Source organism: Elephas maximus, chromosome 16 (assembly GCF_024166365.1).
Source record: "Elephas maximus indicus isolate mEleMax1 chromosome 16, mEleMax1 primary haplotype, whole genome shotgun sequence".
Classification (NCBI taxonomy): domain Eukaryota; kingdom Metazoa; phylum Chordata; class Mammalia; order Proboscidea; family Elephantidae; genus Elephas; species Elephas maximus.
Genome location: NC_064834.1, coordinates 53,910,179 through 53,927,091, shown reverse-complemented (window position 1 = coordinate 53,927,091; position 16,913 = coordinate 53,910,179). Strand labels below are relative to the sequence as shown.

Below are 16,913 nucleotides of genomic sequence, written 5' to 3'. Positions count from 1 at the left end.
AGTGGAATCAAAACACAGCTTCAAGTTGCCAGCAGACTAGGGTAAGTAGAGCTGGAGGTACCAGCTCCTGGCCATTAGCCTAATTGCACTTCCCCACTGCTTACCTGAAGGATTTTCATCAGGACAACCTCATCGCTGGCAGGATCCGTGCCCACAAAGCGGGCGTGGGTGACAGCATCTGCCATGTTCTCCATGCCCTCTGCTGTGCCCTCATGAATGGGATCTGCTCCAGCAATAAAGGAAAGACTAAGTGACTAAATGATGAGAGAGAAAGAAAAGGCAAGGCATCCTGTCTAGGGGCTGCTTTGGGAGTCTTTGGTCTTCTTCTCTCTAATTCCCTTGAGCTACCTGAAAATGTTTGCCCTTAACTGGGCTTAGGGTTTAGTGAGCTCTTTTGTTTAACTCCACTGTGTAAAACAGTGGTTTTCTAACTTAAGCATGCATCAAAATCACCTGGAGTGCTTGTTAAACTACAAATTGCTGAGCTCCACTTGCACAGTTTCTGCATTACTAGAGCTGATGTGGGGCCTGAGAATTTGCATTTCTAACAAGATCCCAGGTGAAGCTAACACATGCTTTGGAAATTACTGGTGTAAAGCTACTCATTTCTTGAAGGAAAAGACTGGAAATGAGAGTTTTTGGCCCAGAGTAAGTGCCGAGTAGGGCCAGAGCTTTGAATGCCAAAGCTGCAGCTTTTCTCTTTATGTCTTTCAACACAGCTTTTGGAATTTTGTGCTCAGGTGCAACTGAGGTAGGGGAGCAGTCAGAGGAAATGGATAGTCACTGCTGCCAATACTCATATCTGGTGCCACATTACAAAGGTCAGAGAGCTCTTCCTGCTTTGGTTTCATTCTTATTAAAACAATATGGCACTGAGCAAGAATCCAGCTTAACTAAACAGGCATTAGAAGGGAAAACAGGCAAACTAAATAGGACTGGAGCTGGCTAATTGGGGAGTGGGAGAGAGAGAGAGAGGATTTCAGTTGTGAATAAGGAAAGGGGACAAGCTAAGGGTCAGACAACTAGCACAATGTCGGAGGCAAACACATATGCTGCCAAGGGGGGAAACTGCTCCCATTCATGTGTTAAACGGCCACAGGGAGTAGCCAAAGAAGTTGCCTTCATCAAGGCCTATCAGGGTCCCACAGAACTGTCTGGGTTATGGTGCTCCTGCCCCAGGTCTGCTCTGAAGGACCCTTTGTACTGCTGTTCCTGAAAAGGGAGCAGAAGTAGGAAAAAAGGTAGGCACATGATAAAGTTTTATAAGTGATAAAGTAGCTCTAGCGGTAGCATGGTGTAGTACAGGGACATCTTCTAGCTGTAAGTGATAGGAGAAGGAGAAATTCTTACCAGTTTCTCTTTCCTGGCACCTGAAATTAGTGGGAGTTCCTGAGCCTAAAGCTCAGGCAATGGCTGAGAAGCCTGAACACTGCTCACACAACAAGCCAGAAAAGTTTCATTAGTTGTGAGTGGTATTCGTTTGTTCTTTCTCTGTCCTGGTTAGTCTGACACCTTGTCAAAGACTCTTTTTGTCTTACTTAAAACATCCTTCTACCCAGTACTAGAAGTGGCTACTCCAGAGGTCATGGAGAAGGAAGCCAATTTCATGATAATATAGAGTATAATGGAGTGACTTAGTTCCTTCTAGGACCCCCAACTCTCTGTGTTTTTCCCACTTAGTACAGAAAATCCTATACTCTCAAGGCCTTTGCCTGAGTCCTCTCTCACAGCCCTGCCTGACAGTCCTTATTCAGGCCTCCAGGGCCCATAGGAAATCCAGATCCTTCTCAGTGTTGTGTGGTGTTTCAGAGGTCAGTGAATGGTAGTCTTGCTCCTATCTCACAATGCTCCTGGGGGGTCAACTTCTTCCTCTCTTTCAGTAATCTTCCTTGTTAAGGTGGTTTAAGATCTAACTGATCTCTTTATAGCTCTTATACTCTGAGCTTGAATGAAGCAGCAAAGTTAATTTTCTAAAAAGGCAGGTAAGAGTGACAGGTCTTTAGAACCATAGGCAGGGCCTGCCAGTGAGCAAGGCAATCAGTGGGACAAATCCTGGTCTGGCAGCTGTGCAGGGCCAAACAAAAGGCTGGTCCTTGCAGTGGGACCTAAAATAATCCCAGAAGCCTTGGGTCACAGGATTGGAAGGGAGGAGGGGGTGTTTCTTCTGAACGGACAGCCTAAACACAGGACTGTTTGGTTTGGGTTCATTTAACAGGCTTGTCTTCCCTAAAACCTATTCCTCAGAATGTCCTCCTATCCAGGCCAGTCTGGAGCAGACTGCATAGAAATTTGCCAATCTTATCTTCTTTGCCTTCTGGCTTTCATATACTCCTTCCTGCTCCTTTTCTCATGCCCACTGCAATCGCCACCTCCAGCATTCTCCTTTCTTGCCACAGGAAACTCCAATGACCAGCTGGCCTGAGGTCTCCAATAACTAGCCTGTCTGCCAAGTTCAAGAAGGGAAGAAAGTAACAGGGACAAGACAGCAGAGGGAAAAGGCACAAGGGGGCAGCTGCTGGAGGCTGTGAAGAGAGATGACCTGCAGGTGGTGCTCAGGGCAAGGCTGGAACTGGCTGGGCCTGATTACGCTTAGGAAAAGTATGAAGGGCTTGGGTGCCTGGAGAGGCTGATACACCTATTCAGAACCTAGCTGGCACCCAGGATTCCTGCTCAGGATCCTGAATGCATCAGCTATGCAAACCCAACCTTCTAGAATAGATAAATTTTCTTGCCCTGATCTTAAGGCCATTTTACAGCCTGAGCCTTATCTTGTTTTGTTCCCCTACTTAGAAACAAAGACAGCCGTGTGTTTTCTATGTTCCTCACACTTGCACACGGGCTGACAGTAAGGGAAAAGAATCCAGGACCCTGAACAATGAGACCAACTGAAAAGTAATCCAAAGGAGACACCATAAACTATTCCAGAGATAAACAACAGACTAGGTAAGTATTTGGGCTAGACTGGGAGAAAATACTTGTAATACTATCATAGACTAAGGGTTGATATTCCTGAAGAGCTCCTATAAATGATAAGAAAAACAAAGACAACAACAACTCAATTGAAAAAAAAAAAAAAAAGGGCAGTGGAGAAGAAATTCAAACAGCAAATGTTCAATCTCAAGGAAATAAAAACACCACCATACCAGTTTTCACCCACCAGATTAGCATAAGTAAAGAACAGTGATAATATTCAGTGCTGGTGATAGGGAAGGGGATGGATGCTCTTATACATTGCTGGTGGAAGGGTAAAATGCTGTAACCTTTTGGGAAGGCAACCTGGGAGGACCTATGAAAATGTAATATGCACATGGCCTTCAATCCAGAAACCCCAGGTAAATAGGAATCTGCTCTACAAAATGAAATTTGTAAATAAGGACATATGAACAATGATGCTTTTTTTAGCACTATTTATAATGGCTCCAAATAGCAAACAACTTAAATATTAATCAATAAGAAAATGATTGATTAATTGTGTTATAGTTGTACTATGGAAATTACAGAGCTATCAAAAATAATAGATCAGATTGGTAATTCTATCATGTACATCTAATACTATCAAGTGAAAAAACAAAATATGTAGCACATAATTCTATTTTTATTTCTTTTTAAAAAAGGTGTGGTACTTAAATATATTTATACACACATAGAGAGTCACACCAGGCTGTTAACACTATTTACCTCAAGCAGGGGAAGAAGCACTGAGAAAGAAGACAGACCATTAACTTTTTTTTTTTTTAGATACCTCTTTATTTTTTGTCTTCTTACAATAAAATAGGCATGTATTATATTGGAAAAGTAACTAAAAATAAACCAAATCAACAAACAAAACCTCCAAGGGCCTTATACCCTTAACTCCCTCCTAGGCATGCTCAGAAGAACCCAGAGTCCCAGTGAAACCTCCCCCCCTTCCCCACTCAATACAAACAGTCAATTAGCATGATAAGTAGCCAATAACAATCATATTTCTCTTATATAAGGAAAGAGATGGCTGGAAAAAAATTTCTCAGTATCACCAGCTCATTGCCTAGGGCCTGGCCCCTCCTCTCCTCCCACAGAGAGGCAGGAAATGCAGTGCTGTGGTTATCCAAGAAAAGTCTGAGCTCTTACCTATGAGTGCATAGGACAGAAACTTATTGACAGAGGTGAGTGCCAGTCCAGTGATAGGGCCAGTGGTATCTTCAGAGCGAATCACTTCCAGGAATGGACGAAGGAACACATTGGGCTCAATCTCTGAGAGTTCTTCAAGAAAAGAAAAGAGGAATGAAGAGATGCCATCTGAAAAAACTAAACCCTAGAAAAAGGCTAGAGGTCTTGGTTACTGGGTCAATCTTTCTCCCTCTGGATTACCTTGAATCAAGTTCTAGACATTGTACCACTTTATCTGTAAATTTTGCATGTTTATGTGGCTCTAAGAGATAAAGAAGGTGAAAGGGGGGAAAGAAAAACACCCCACAATACCATTATCGTGCTTTACAGAATTAACAATAATTCTTCAATATCATCAAATCATCTTTAATATCATCAAATAATACCACCATCAATTGCTGGGTCAATTTTCCATGTCCATTTCAGGAGGAAATGCTCAAATCTCTTACCCTCTCCAGTGATATACTGGTAAACTTCATCTTCTGCCCTATTAGGTACACCCAGTGTGGTTGTCTTTACGTCTTTTGCTATTATGGGCAAGTTCACTTCTTTTAGGGAAAGAGCATAGCACAACCCAGGAGGGTTGGTGGGGGAGGGGGACCTTGGGGCTTAAACAGTTCCTTATGAAAAAATAAGCAGAAAAAGAACAAATGGCTGTGCAGTCCCTCACTCACAGAGGCAATTTGTAATCTTAGAAGGTCCTAACCATTCTCCAGCCCCGCTTCCTAGAGCAGAGGGTTACTTGCCCTGAGGTGAAGAGGCAATTCATAATCCCTATTTTACAGATGAGAAAAATTAGACTCAGGTAAGACACATGACTGGCTAGAGTAAGAGGCAGAGCTGTAAACTGAGCCCAGGCTATATGATTCTAAAACTTGTAAAACCCTGGTATCTATTGTACCTAATTACCAGTACAGACTGCTGAAATTTAAAAAATTTCATTCCAGATCTACGAAGCTATACCACACTAGACTTGCTCCCTACTCTACCCTGCTCAGGGTTGAATTTTTTGTTTTTCTAGATTCTGCTATGATTTCATTTTTCAGAGACCAGCTTCCTAAAAGGCTCCCTAAATAGGCCAGAAAGAGCTAAGGATGTGATCACGCTGCCCCACCTTTACAGACAAAAGGAAGCTGGGTTTCCTAAGCACCTTTATTTTCATGCAAATGCAGGGAGCTTCCCACTCAATTCCTATCACCTCCCTCTCAGGGTAAACATTCCCTCCTCCTGGCTGCTCAGATTAATGCTTTAATTAATCAGCAGATTGGGTAGCATTTTCCAAGTTTGTCTGTATAGCGATCACATCAGCTGTATAAAACCTGCTTCTCATCCCCCACTGCCCCCACCTACAGATGAAGAATTTGCAGGAAAACCTTCATAGGGCGGGCGGGGCAGGCGGGGGGAGGGAGGCGTATGGGGGTTGAGATGTAAGGAATAGAAATATTTGGAAAAACTGAAATATCAACTGTACTTGCTTCATGTCTTCCTTCATGGTGAAAGGTTTTACAGCCAGGGTCGAAACTTCCTCTCCCTTCTTTTTTTGTTTTGTTTTAATTAACAATGCCTGCTAAGAAACACATTCCAGCACTTCCATTCTGTGAGTCAATAGATGCTTTATGGAAATTTACTGCTGGAAAACTAGAAGGGTTGGACTTTTTAACGAGCCCACCAGGACCCTCGCTATCACCCTCACTCCTCCACCCCCTGGGAAAAAAAAGGAGGGAAGGGGAATCATGGTATATGAAGCTAACTTTTCAGAGTTTGGTCTAGGCAGAATTGGAATTTTGCTCTCTAGGTTCAACTGCTGATTTCCAGGAGGATCAGAGAAGCTCTAAGAGAACTTCTGCAGGTTTGGGGGCGGGAAGTTCTCCTAGCTGGGCATTACTAGCAAGGGCATTCCTAATTTAAGGGGGGCCCTGGTGGCGCAGTGGTTAAGACCTCAGCTGCTAACCAAAAGTTCAGCAGTTCGAATTCACCAGCAGCTCCTTGGAGACTCCCTGGGGCAGTCCTACTCTGTCCTATAGGGCTGCTATGAGTCAGAATTGACTGGATGGCAATGGGTTTGTTTTTTTTTTTGGTTTGTCTGTAAACATTTAAAGCCTGGAATTTTAATTTATAAGCCTGGTGAAATGTTCAGTTGGGCCCTCTAGAATAGTGCTCTTCAAACTGTCTGTGGTAAGGGCCAATTTTTTTTTGTTGTTGTTTGTATCAGCCCATTGCAGACCCATACTTTTATAAAATACAATAAAAATGAATTGCTAGTAAAAGGAAATTAAAAAAAAAGACATAATACACAACTCCAATTTTTATTATTAGAATCAACATGCACAAAAACTACTCTGCCAAGTTGCTATAAAAATTTCTAAAGAGTTTCCCTCAATTTCTGTATGCATTGTATCACGGACCCACACTGATCTGCAGATTACGCTTTGATTCCTAGATAGTTAAGTCCTACTTCTTGGCTACCACTCTAGAAAACTCTCTAAATCCTGGGATATTACAGCTAAAAATGTCCCTAAAAATAGTTTACAAATGAGATAACTAAGGCTTAGGGAGGTTAGGTAATTTGTATAATGCCACATAGCCAGTTAGTGTTGAAGCCAGGACTAGAAGTTGAGGGTACCAGGTAAAAACATGGGCTTTAAAGTTAAAATTCTAGTTCTGCAACTAAGTAGCTGTGTGACCTTAGTTACGTAACCTTTCTATGCCTTTATTTTATCACCTGTAAAAAAAAAAAAATGGGTGATAATTAAGATATTTTGAAAAATAAACAGCAGCTAACATTTATTGCATATGCATATACATATGTGCCAGGCACAGTGTCACGCACTTTACGTACATGATCTCCTTTAGTGGATGTAAAACACTTGGTACAATGCGTGGAATAAAGTGCAAAATAAAGAGCTGATTTTTTAGTTCTGGAGTCCCAGACCAGTGTTCTTTATGCTGTATACAAGTTTATTAAGATTCAAGTGAATATCAAAATATTCAACAGCAGGTCTTCTACCTTTCATTCCTAAACCTTCAAGAGGATAGAAGTTAAGGATAAATACCAAAATAATTGATGGTGGTTATTTATGATGCAGTTTGGACTATCTCTTAGGCTTTAGCTTTCTCTAAGGTATGTGTAGTATCAGAGAATGGAACAGACTTCCTTTTTCAAATGAATGAATGAAAAAATCATCCATTTAGAAGAGATAACGATAGTAACAACAGGAGCAACCATTTATTACTTTGTGCGATGCTATGTGCTAAGCACTATACATACCTTCTCTCCTTACAATTATCCCCACTTTGAAGATGAAAATGAGTCTTGGAAAGATCACCTAAGATCATACAACTAGCAAATGGTAGAAGCAGGAATCAAATTCAGGTCCACCTGACTCCAAAAGCTGTGCTGCTAGCCATTCAACACTACTGCTTCATCAAGCCAGGGCAGAAAGGTTTCTGGTATACTGCCTTCCGGCTCAACCTGCCTGAGGACTGAGATTCAACTGTCTGGATCTCCTTCAGAAGAGCAAGAAGAGCTGCCTGAGCTCTCCAGGGCAGAGGTGCCATGATGCTGCCCATAGTAAGCAGGCTGAGTAATTTCACAACCAAGGAGATACCTGACACCGCAGCCAAGCAGCCAAAATTCCCGCCCTGGAAGGCTGTCAACCTCAAGGCACAAACAGTCCAGTAAACAGAGAGTGCAGATCAGGTAGAGGGGTGCTCTGAAGGTAACTGGTTCATGTTCTAAGACGGGAAGAGAAAAAAGGAACGGGTACAAGGCAGGGAAATCCAACCCTCCTGCTTCCATTGGAGGAAGAACACTTCTAGGACTACGCCACCTGCTTCTAAAATCAAATCCAGGCCTACCTCCTCGCCAGTCAATCCCTAATAACAACAAGAATTGTTAAACTATTTCTGGAGAAGCCCATATACCACTTCAACCCAAAGCAAAGTGAAGTCCTTTGGAGATGTTTTGGTGGTGTTCTGCCCATACCTGGCCCACTACCAGTGAACAAGGAGCTTGGGAGCTCAACTCCCTGTATTACAACATTAAAATGGAGATGTCTTGGTTTGGCCTGATGTTAATCTGAGAATCTATAGAAGTCCCCCAAATTTCCCGACCTCTCAGATGATGAGGTGACAAGAGGGATGGATCCTGACACTGTTTTCTCTTTTCATGGTGGAGTTTCCACCCTCTCTTATAATATATGTCAAAGGCCTCAATGTGTGACCTCAAACACTGCCCTGGAGAGAAGGGAATACTTTCCTCCTAGCCTACAGGGGAACAGCCACTATTCTTCCAGAAGGCTTGTGTTCTCCAGCCTACAACAGCCTTTTCTCATTTGGCCAGCATTGGGCTGGCACATTCCTGAGCCAAAATGCACACATAAGCTGCTTTCTCTGGTTGTGAAGCTCTTTACTCCTGAGTGACTCTTATCAGGGACGGTTGGGCATTCTCAATTGGATTATGCTGACAAGGAAAAAGGCCTATGGTATATTATTTCAACACCATTTGGCTTCAGAAATGCCTGTCTCGACCCTTTTGCCCTCTGAGCCTACTTTTCCCTTCTTGCTTTCTAGAGTCTCACCAGCCTGCTCCCCCTGCCCCCCACCCACCCATCCTAGCTCTTTATCCTGTAAATATTGGTCCATGTTCCTGGAGACAGTATCATCGTTCACAAGTTGGATCATGTATAAAGACTAATGAATTATAGCATGATAAAAACAGAAATCTAGTTCATTTACCCCTCTTGACATCCAGAGACAAAACAGCATTATCTGAGCACAAACAGCTATTTGGTTTTGGGATTTTCTGTCTATGCCTGCACATTCCATTTTAGGAGAAAGTGTTAAGTCTTCATATTCTACTTTTCTGATTATGCTATAAAAAAAAAAAAGGAAACAAGAAAATTTCTTGTAAAAGTCAACGTAAGATTGAGAATGATCTGCAACTGGAATTTCTGAGGTACTATAAATTCAGTAAGAAGGACCTGTGCTCTTTGTGGTCACTTGGGGACATTAAGAGTAGTAGTCCGTAAGAAACGAAACCCACTGCCGTCGACCCTATAGGACAGAGTAGAACTGCCCCACAGAGCTTCCAAGGAGTGCCTGGTAGATCTGAACTGCTGACATTTTAGTTACCAGCTGTAGCACTTAACCACTATGCCATCAGGGTTTCCAGCAGCCCATAGGATGAGCAAAACTAAACCATGGCAAAGCCAGAAGTCTGTGGTATATCTGCAATACCCGACATACCTTTGTTTATCAGCTTTGAGTTTTCCAGGCTTGTGAATGGCCAGGTAGGGTAAATTTAGGCTTCATTTCTGAAACTGACTCTAGAGAAGACTACTGTCAGAGAGCAGCTGCCAGAGAAATTATTTCTTAGCCTGAGCTTAAGGGTCAAACACCTTGCCACTAATTTTGAATCCAGACAGGGTTTTGCAACCCTGCCCTGCACAATAGGAGAAATGAAATAAAGAAATGCACTAGCCCCAGCCCTGGTTCTGTCACTAACTGTGTGACCTTGGGCAAAACCTCACTTCTCTGGGCTATAGTTTTCTCATTCACAGGTTTTTCCTGAGGAGTAGGAGGTGGTGGTGGGGGTGGTAGATTCTTAAAGACTCCTTTAGATCCCTAAAACTTATGATTCTAACTCCTTTAGATCCCTAAAACTTATGATTCTAACTGCAAAACAAAGTACAATTTGGGTGTATAGGCACATGAATGCAGAGAGTCTGTTACAAAGGCAGCCTTGGGGGAGAAAGCAAGCCCAGTGTGTTTGCCTAAGCTCCCAATGGTGTTTTTTTTTTTTTAACCTATCATTCAACAGTTTTCCAGATATTTCCTTTTCTCAAACAAATGCTTAGACATGGGTAGAGAGGGGAAGTAAAGGCAGGAGGGAAAAAGATTATCTTTGATATACACACTCGTCACTTATAGACATGGTTAGTTTCCAAAGACCTTTTGTGAAAATCTGTATTATGCAAAAATGGAAGATGATCACAATAGATTACAAAATGGAAGATAACTACATCATTACGTAATCGCCAAGTACATCATTACATAACTGCCAAACCATTGAGAATCATGGCCCAGCCAAGTTGACACATAACCTTAACCGTCATAGCCAGTGTTACTCTTGCCTCCCACGTTGGTGTTACTGCCAGACATATGTTATTAATGCACAAAATAGTTGGATAGTAGATTTTTTACTATTATCGTAAATGTAAAATGTCAGATAATGAGATAAATGATAACTGAGGAGCGGGTGTATTATGACCCTTTAACAAAGTATGATGAAAGCTTAATCACTGCAGCATCCACGTAAAAGTGGGTCCGTGAGTCTACCTAGGACCAGCAGTAGAAGGTAATAGTGCCAACCACTTATACTACGAAAGACAAATGATTTCTAACACTTGGTCTTTTACAAACCTTTTGGGAACTGTTCATTCTTCAGGCTGATGTATTCCTCAAAGGCTAACCCGACCTTTTTTTTTTTTTAACAAATAAGAAAATCAAACCTTAATTGCATCTTTGATTAAACATGAACAATTCCTTATCTTAAATGTTATATACACTGGGGGTTTACTTAAAGTCTGAAAACCTAAGGGATTAGAAATCACAATTTTATATTTTCCCTTGAACCATCGTTAAGAAATTTGTAGAGGGTCATGTTCATAAGGTTCCAAACCAACCCAAATCCAAAAGCAAACCCATTGCCTTGGAGTCGATTCTGACTTATAGCGATTCTATAGGACAAAGGAGAGCTCCCCCATAGGGTTTCCAAGGAGCAGCTGGTGGGTTTGAACTGCCAACCTTTCGGTTAGCAGCCGAGCTCTTAACCACTACACCACCAAGGCTCCCAAACTAAGCCAGAGATGACATAAGAACTCCTCTAGATATCTGGCACAAAAAGGTTCAAGATGATCAAGAAAGCAAAGAGTTTTTGGCACTTATATATGCTCTCTGGCTCAAATACCTTGTCAGTCAGGACACTGGCCACCTCTCCATCCCTAGAGCAGGTCCACCTCTATGTAGAAGAGGACAGGCATTTTCAGAGTTGAAATCCCTGACAGCATGTGGAACCAACAGCATGCTACTTTCAGTGAAGTTCTGCTTTTACCATTTCATCCTTGTTGAGTGGGGCCACCCTGATCTGCCTGAGGTCGTATTTAGTCTCCACTTTCAAAAGATAAGACAGGCAATTAAAGGCAGCATACACATGAAAAAATACTTCATTGGATAACTTTCTCCAATATGATGCATAAATCCTGATTGGAAGAGAAATGATCTTCCCACTTTCAACATTCCTGCTAAATAGTCAGGTTGGCTTGTTGCTGCTGTTGTTGTTAGGTGCTGTCAAGTCGGTTCCGACTCATAGCAACCCTATGTACCACAGAGCAAAACACTGCCTGGTCCTGCGCCATCCTTACAATCGTTATGCTTGAGCCCATACTTGCAGCCACTGTGTCAATCCATTTCATTAAGGGTCTTCCTCTTTTCTGCTGACGCTGTACTTTACCAAGCATGATGTCCTTCTCCAGGGACTGATCCCTCCTGACAACATGTCCAAGATATGTAAGATGCAGTCTTGCCATCATTGCTTCTAAGGAGCACTCTGGTTGTACTTCCTCCAAGACAGATTTGTTCACTCTTTTGGCAGTCCATGGTACATTCAATATTCTTCCCCAACACCACAATTCAAAGATGTCAATTCTTCTTCGGTCTTCCTTATTCATTGTCCAGGTTTCACATGCATATGATGTGATTGAAAATACCATGGCTTGGGTCAGGTGCACCTTAATCTTCAAGGTGACATCTTTGCTTTTCAACACTTTAAAGAGGTCCTTTGCAGCAGATTTGCCCAATGCAATGCATCTTTTGATTCCTTGACTGCTGCTTCCATGGCTGTTGATTGTGGATCCAAGTAAAATGAAATCCTTGACAACTTCAATCTTTTCTCCATTTATCACGATGTTGCTCGTTGGTCCAGTCGTGAAGATTTTTGTTTTCTTTATGTTGAGGTGTAATCCATACTGAAGGCTGTGGTCTTTGATCTTCATTAGTAACTGCTTCAAGTCTTCACTTTCAGCAAGCAAGGTTGTGTCATCTGCATTACACAGGTTGTTAATGAGCCTTCCTCCAATCCTGATGCCCCATTCTTCTTCATACAGTCCAGCTTCTCGAATTTATTTGTTCAGCATACAGATTGAATAGGTATGGTGAAAGGTAACAACCCTAACACACCTTTCCTGGCTTTAAACCACTCAGTATCCCCTTGTTCTGTCTGAACAACTGCTTCTTGATCTATGTACAAGTTCCTCATGAGCACAATTAAGTGTTCTGAAATTCCCATTCTTTGTAATGTTATCCATAATTTGTTATGATCCACACAGTCAAATGTCTTTGCAGAGTCGATAAAACACAGGTAAACATCCTTCTGGTATTCTCTGCTTTCAGCCAGGATCCATCTGACATCAGCAATGATATCCCTGGTTCCACGTCCTCTTCTGAAACCAGCCTGAATTTCTGGCAATTCCCTATTTGATATACTGCTGCAGCAGCTTTTGAATGATCTTCAGCAAAATTTTGCTTGCCTGTGATATTAATGATATTGTTTGCCAATTTCTGCATTTGGTTGGATCGCCTTTCTTGGAAATAGGCATAAATATGGATCTTGTTGCTAGGAGCCACTATCTACCACCCTTATAAGAAGAATCCCATTCCACTGCCCAGGATGACAACTATAATTTGCCTCAGACATCAGCAACAGCTACACAGATAATTAAATATAATTATCATACATAGATTATTTTATTTTATCCTCTGACAAGTAATTATTAATCTCCCCATTTTTTACAGGTAAGGAAAACAAGGGTCTGACAATAAGTGAAAGAGGTAGAATTTGAACCCAGGTCTGTTCTGACTCTGAAGTCCATGCTCTTAAACACTGCATTATGCTCATAAATATTATACCATCTATTGCCACAGGTTTATTATTAGATATATTAACGGCATGACTTGGATGGCAAATAAAATTTTAAAAGTCAACTATCTCAGAATTGAAGTTTCTTCTATACTGTTCTTCCTCCTAAGTAGTGACTAAACACAGTTATTGATTTTTAGTACAGCCACACAAATTAAGAGTCAGGTTTGCCCAGGTTCACTTCTAATCCAGGAGGGAGAGTAAGGCCCCTTTAACAAGGCCAGCAGGGCTAAATGAGGCCCACAGGGACTAACCTCAGACATATCACAGAGGCCTAAGGACAAACTGATCCATCTGTCTTACTGAGAGCACAAGTTTGATGCATATCAATTCTAAACACTAGTTCTCTTTCTTCTAAAGGAAATTGGCACATATTGAAAGGAAGGCAATTAGGTTGTAACGTACTGGCAAACCAGAGGTGCTGTGGCTCTTCATTCTGCCTTGCCGTTTTCTGCGTGCATTGTACAAGAGCAAGTGTAAACTTCAGCAGGCAATTTGAAAGCCCAGGAGAAATTAAAAACTTCTACTGCCACATTTTAAAACAGAACAATTCACCCAGCTTTCTTACACAGCCATTACACTTGGAGCAGCTTTCTCAACCCTAGTTCCTCTCATAATCTAGTAAAAAACTTGGTTGTTCCACTGCAGTTAGAAGAGAAGACAAATTACAGGTTTATTATCAATTACCACCCTGTCAGGTTTCCTCTAGAGGCCCTGAAGGGAAGTAAAAGGAAATAAAAAAGAACTAAATCTGAATCAACATTAGCAAAGTCTACAGATGATGGAAAAGCCTGAAGGGTCAATGCTGAAGCTACTGGAGAAGAATCAGAGAATCCCCAAAGGGCATCAATGACAAGTGTGCTAAACAACCTCTCCCTGTTCCTTAAGTGTACAAAAAAAAAAAAAGCATACAGAATCCTACGAATTCACCTTTCTCCAACAGCTGGTAACAGTTACTACAGCAGCATATCATAAATTCTTAGTGATACCAAGACTGAGGAATCTTATTCTGCCTCAGCCACCCTTATGCTAACAGGCTTATGAACTTTATGAAAAGGGACATTCCCCATTTTACTGATGGGAGAAAACCAAGGCATCAAAAACGTAAGAGATGAGGCCAGGACAAGTCTAACCACTTGCCATTGCTGCCTCTAAAGGCCTGTCTGTTACCTAGAGAATGGACAGTTTATGGGAGCAGCAATACTCTGAAAAGTCACACCTTACTTGCTCTGAAAGGTGTCAAGAGAATCTTCAAAACAGCTGATTCTGGAAAAAGCAATCCTGAAACTTGGGGAAAACCTCACAAAACATGGGTCAGAGCCCGGAGCCAGCTAACACCTGTTCTCCTAACATCTGTCTGTCCCTCTCTCTTGTTTTCCCCTAACTGTGCACTAAATACAAAAGATGTATTATTTTGGTAAAATTGCTTTCTAGCCCAGAATTCAGAGTTAATGTTTTTTTGCAGCCCATATGCCTCTTTGTGATGGATAGCCATTTTATAATTAAATACTTTATGCCCAATCAACTTATAAATAATGAATGTCCCATTACATGGCATTAAAAACATACCCAAATTTAGAAAGACTCAGAAAGAGACAAGGAACAGGAACAAGGGTGATTCCTAGAATGAGAGGATGGGTCTCTGCAACTCCTTCACTTCTAGACAAGAAGGTACAGTTCTAATGAGAATTTGGTATCTAAAAAGGCACTGATTTCACCAAATGGTGTTGGAACATCCATATACAAAAAAAAAAAAGGGGATCTCAAAACCTCATACTTTTAAGAAAATTACCTCAAAATGGATCACAAATCCAAGTGTAAAACTTAAAACTAAAACACTTTTAGAAGAAAACATAGGAGAATATCTTTTTGACCTACAGTTAGGAAATGAGTACTTAGACATGTAGTAAAAAAGCATAATCCATAAAAGAAAAAAACTAATAACTTGAAATTTAGCAAAAGTAAAAATGTCTGCTCTTTGAAAGATGCTATTAAGAGAATTAAAGGACAAGCTAAAGACTGGAAAAAAATACTTGTAAATCACATTTCCAACAAAGGACTTATATCCAGAGTAGATAAAGAACTCTCAAAACTCTTAATAGTAATAATAATAAAATTCAATTAAAAATGGACAAAAGTTAACAACAAAAGACAAACAACTCAATTAAAAAATGGGCAAAGGACTTGAACAGTCATTTCATCAAAGAGGATATTCAAATGGCCAACAAGCATGTGAAAAGATGCTCAACATCATTAGCCATTACGGAGATGCAAATCACAACCACAAGGAAATACCAACTCACCCCCATTAGAATGGCAAGGATAAAAATGGAAAACAACAGTTGTGGGGGAGGTTGTGGAGAAATTGGAACCCTCATCCACTGCTGCTGGAAATGTAAAATGGTACAGCCACCATGGAAAATAGGTTGGCACTTCCTTAAAAAGTTGAACATAGAAACTATCATATGACCCACCAATCCCAATCCTAGGTACATATCCAGAAAAAGTGACAGTAGGAACACAAAGGGAAACCTGTACAACTAATGTTACATTGCAGTACCTTTCACAAAAGCCAAAATATGGACATCTGATGTCCATCAACACATGAATGAATAATCAGAATGTGGTATATACATACAATAGAATATTACTCAGCCATAAAGAGAAATGAAGTCCTGACACATGTCACAACATGGATGAACCTTGAAAACATCATGCTAAGTGAAATAAGTCAGCTACAAAAGGACAAATATCATTTGATCTCACTTGTATGAAACAAGCAAATATACAGAAACCAAGGATTAGCGGTTACAGCTGTGGGAGAGAAAAGGAAAGCTTTTGCTTTATGTTAATGGTGGTGTAATAATTTGAAAAAGGCTGCACAACATGAAGAATGTATTCAATGTCACTGAATTATACATGTACAGATTACTGTATTGGCAAATGTTTTACTATATGTTTGGCAAATGTATTGGCAAATGTTTTACTGCATATATTTTTACCACAATAAAAAAAAAAGAAAAATGGGCAAAAGAACAGATACCTCACCAAAAAAGGATATATGAATAGCAAATAAGCACATGAAAAGATGCTACACGTTATTACCCATTGTTGTTCTTGTTAGCTGCCATTGAGTTGATCCGCGGCTCATGGAAACCCCATGCACAATGCGATTGGACCACTGTAAACCACAGGGTTTTCACTGGCTGATTTTTCAAAAGTAGATTGCCAGGCCTTTCTTCCTTGTCTGTCTTAGCCTAGAAGCTCTGCTGAAACCTGTTCAGTATAATAGTAACAAGCAAGTCTCTACTCAGATGGGTGGTGGCTGCGCTTGAGGTAGCCATTAGCTATTCCAAACCAAACCAAACCCACTGTTGTTTAGTCGATGCCTACTCATAGCGACCCTATAGGACAGGGTAGAACTGCCCCCGCTAGGGCTTCCAAGACTGTAATCTTGCTTGCTGAAAGTGAAGACGACTTGAAGCACTTACTGATGAAGATCAAAGACCACTGCTTTCAGTATGGATATACCTCAGCCTAAAACAAAAAATCCTCACAATTGGACCAATAAGCAACACCAAGCTAAATGGAGAAAATATTGAAATTGTCAAGGATTTCATTTTACTTGACTCCACAATCAATGCCCATGGAAGCAGCAGTCAAGAAATCAAACAGCGTACTGCATCAGGCCAGTCTGTAAACAACCTCTTTGAAGTGTTGAAAAGCAACGATGTCACTTTGAGGACTAAGGTGCACCTGACTCGCGCCTAATTGCTTCATATGCATGTGA

General features: G+C 41.1%; 1 protein-coding gene across 9 annotated transcripts in view; it reads right to left on the bottom strand.

Annotated features, from left to right (window-relative positions):
* Positions 1-16,913, bottom strand: part of GBF1 (golgi brefeldin A resistant guanine nucleotide exchange factor 1) — a 133,742-nt gene that overhangs the window by 30,405 nt on the left and 86,424 nt on the right. For all 9 annotated transcript variants that reach the window (XM_049855275.1, XM_049855267.1, XM_049855271.1 and 6 more), the window contains exons 4-5: positions 4,108-4,239; positions 105-223 (exon numbers count right to left, since the gene is read on the bottom strand). In XM_049855275.1, the coding sequence (XP_049711232.1) occupies positions 105-223; positions 4,108-4,239 (251 nt within the window). The remainder of the gene's footprint in view (positions 1-104; positions 224-4,107; positions 4,240-16,913) is intronic.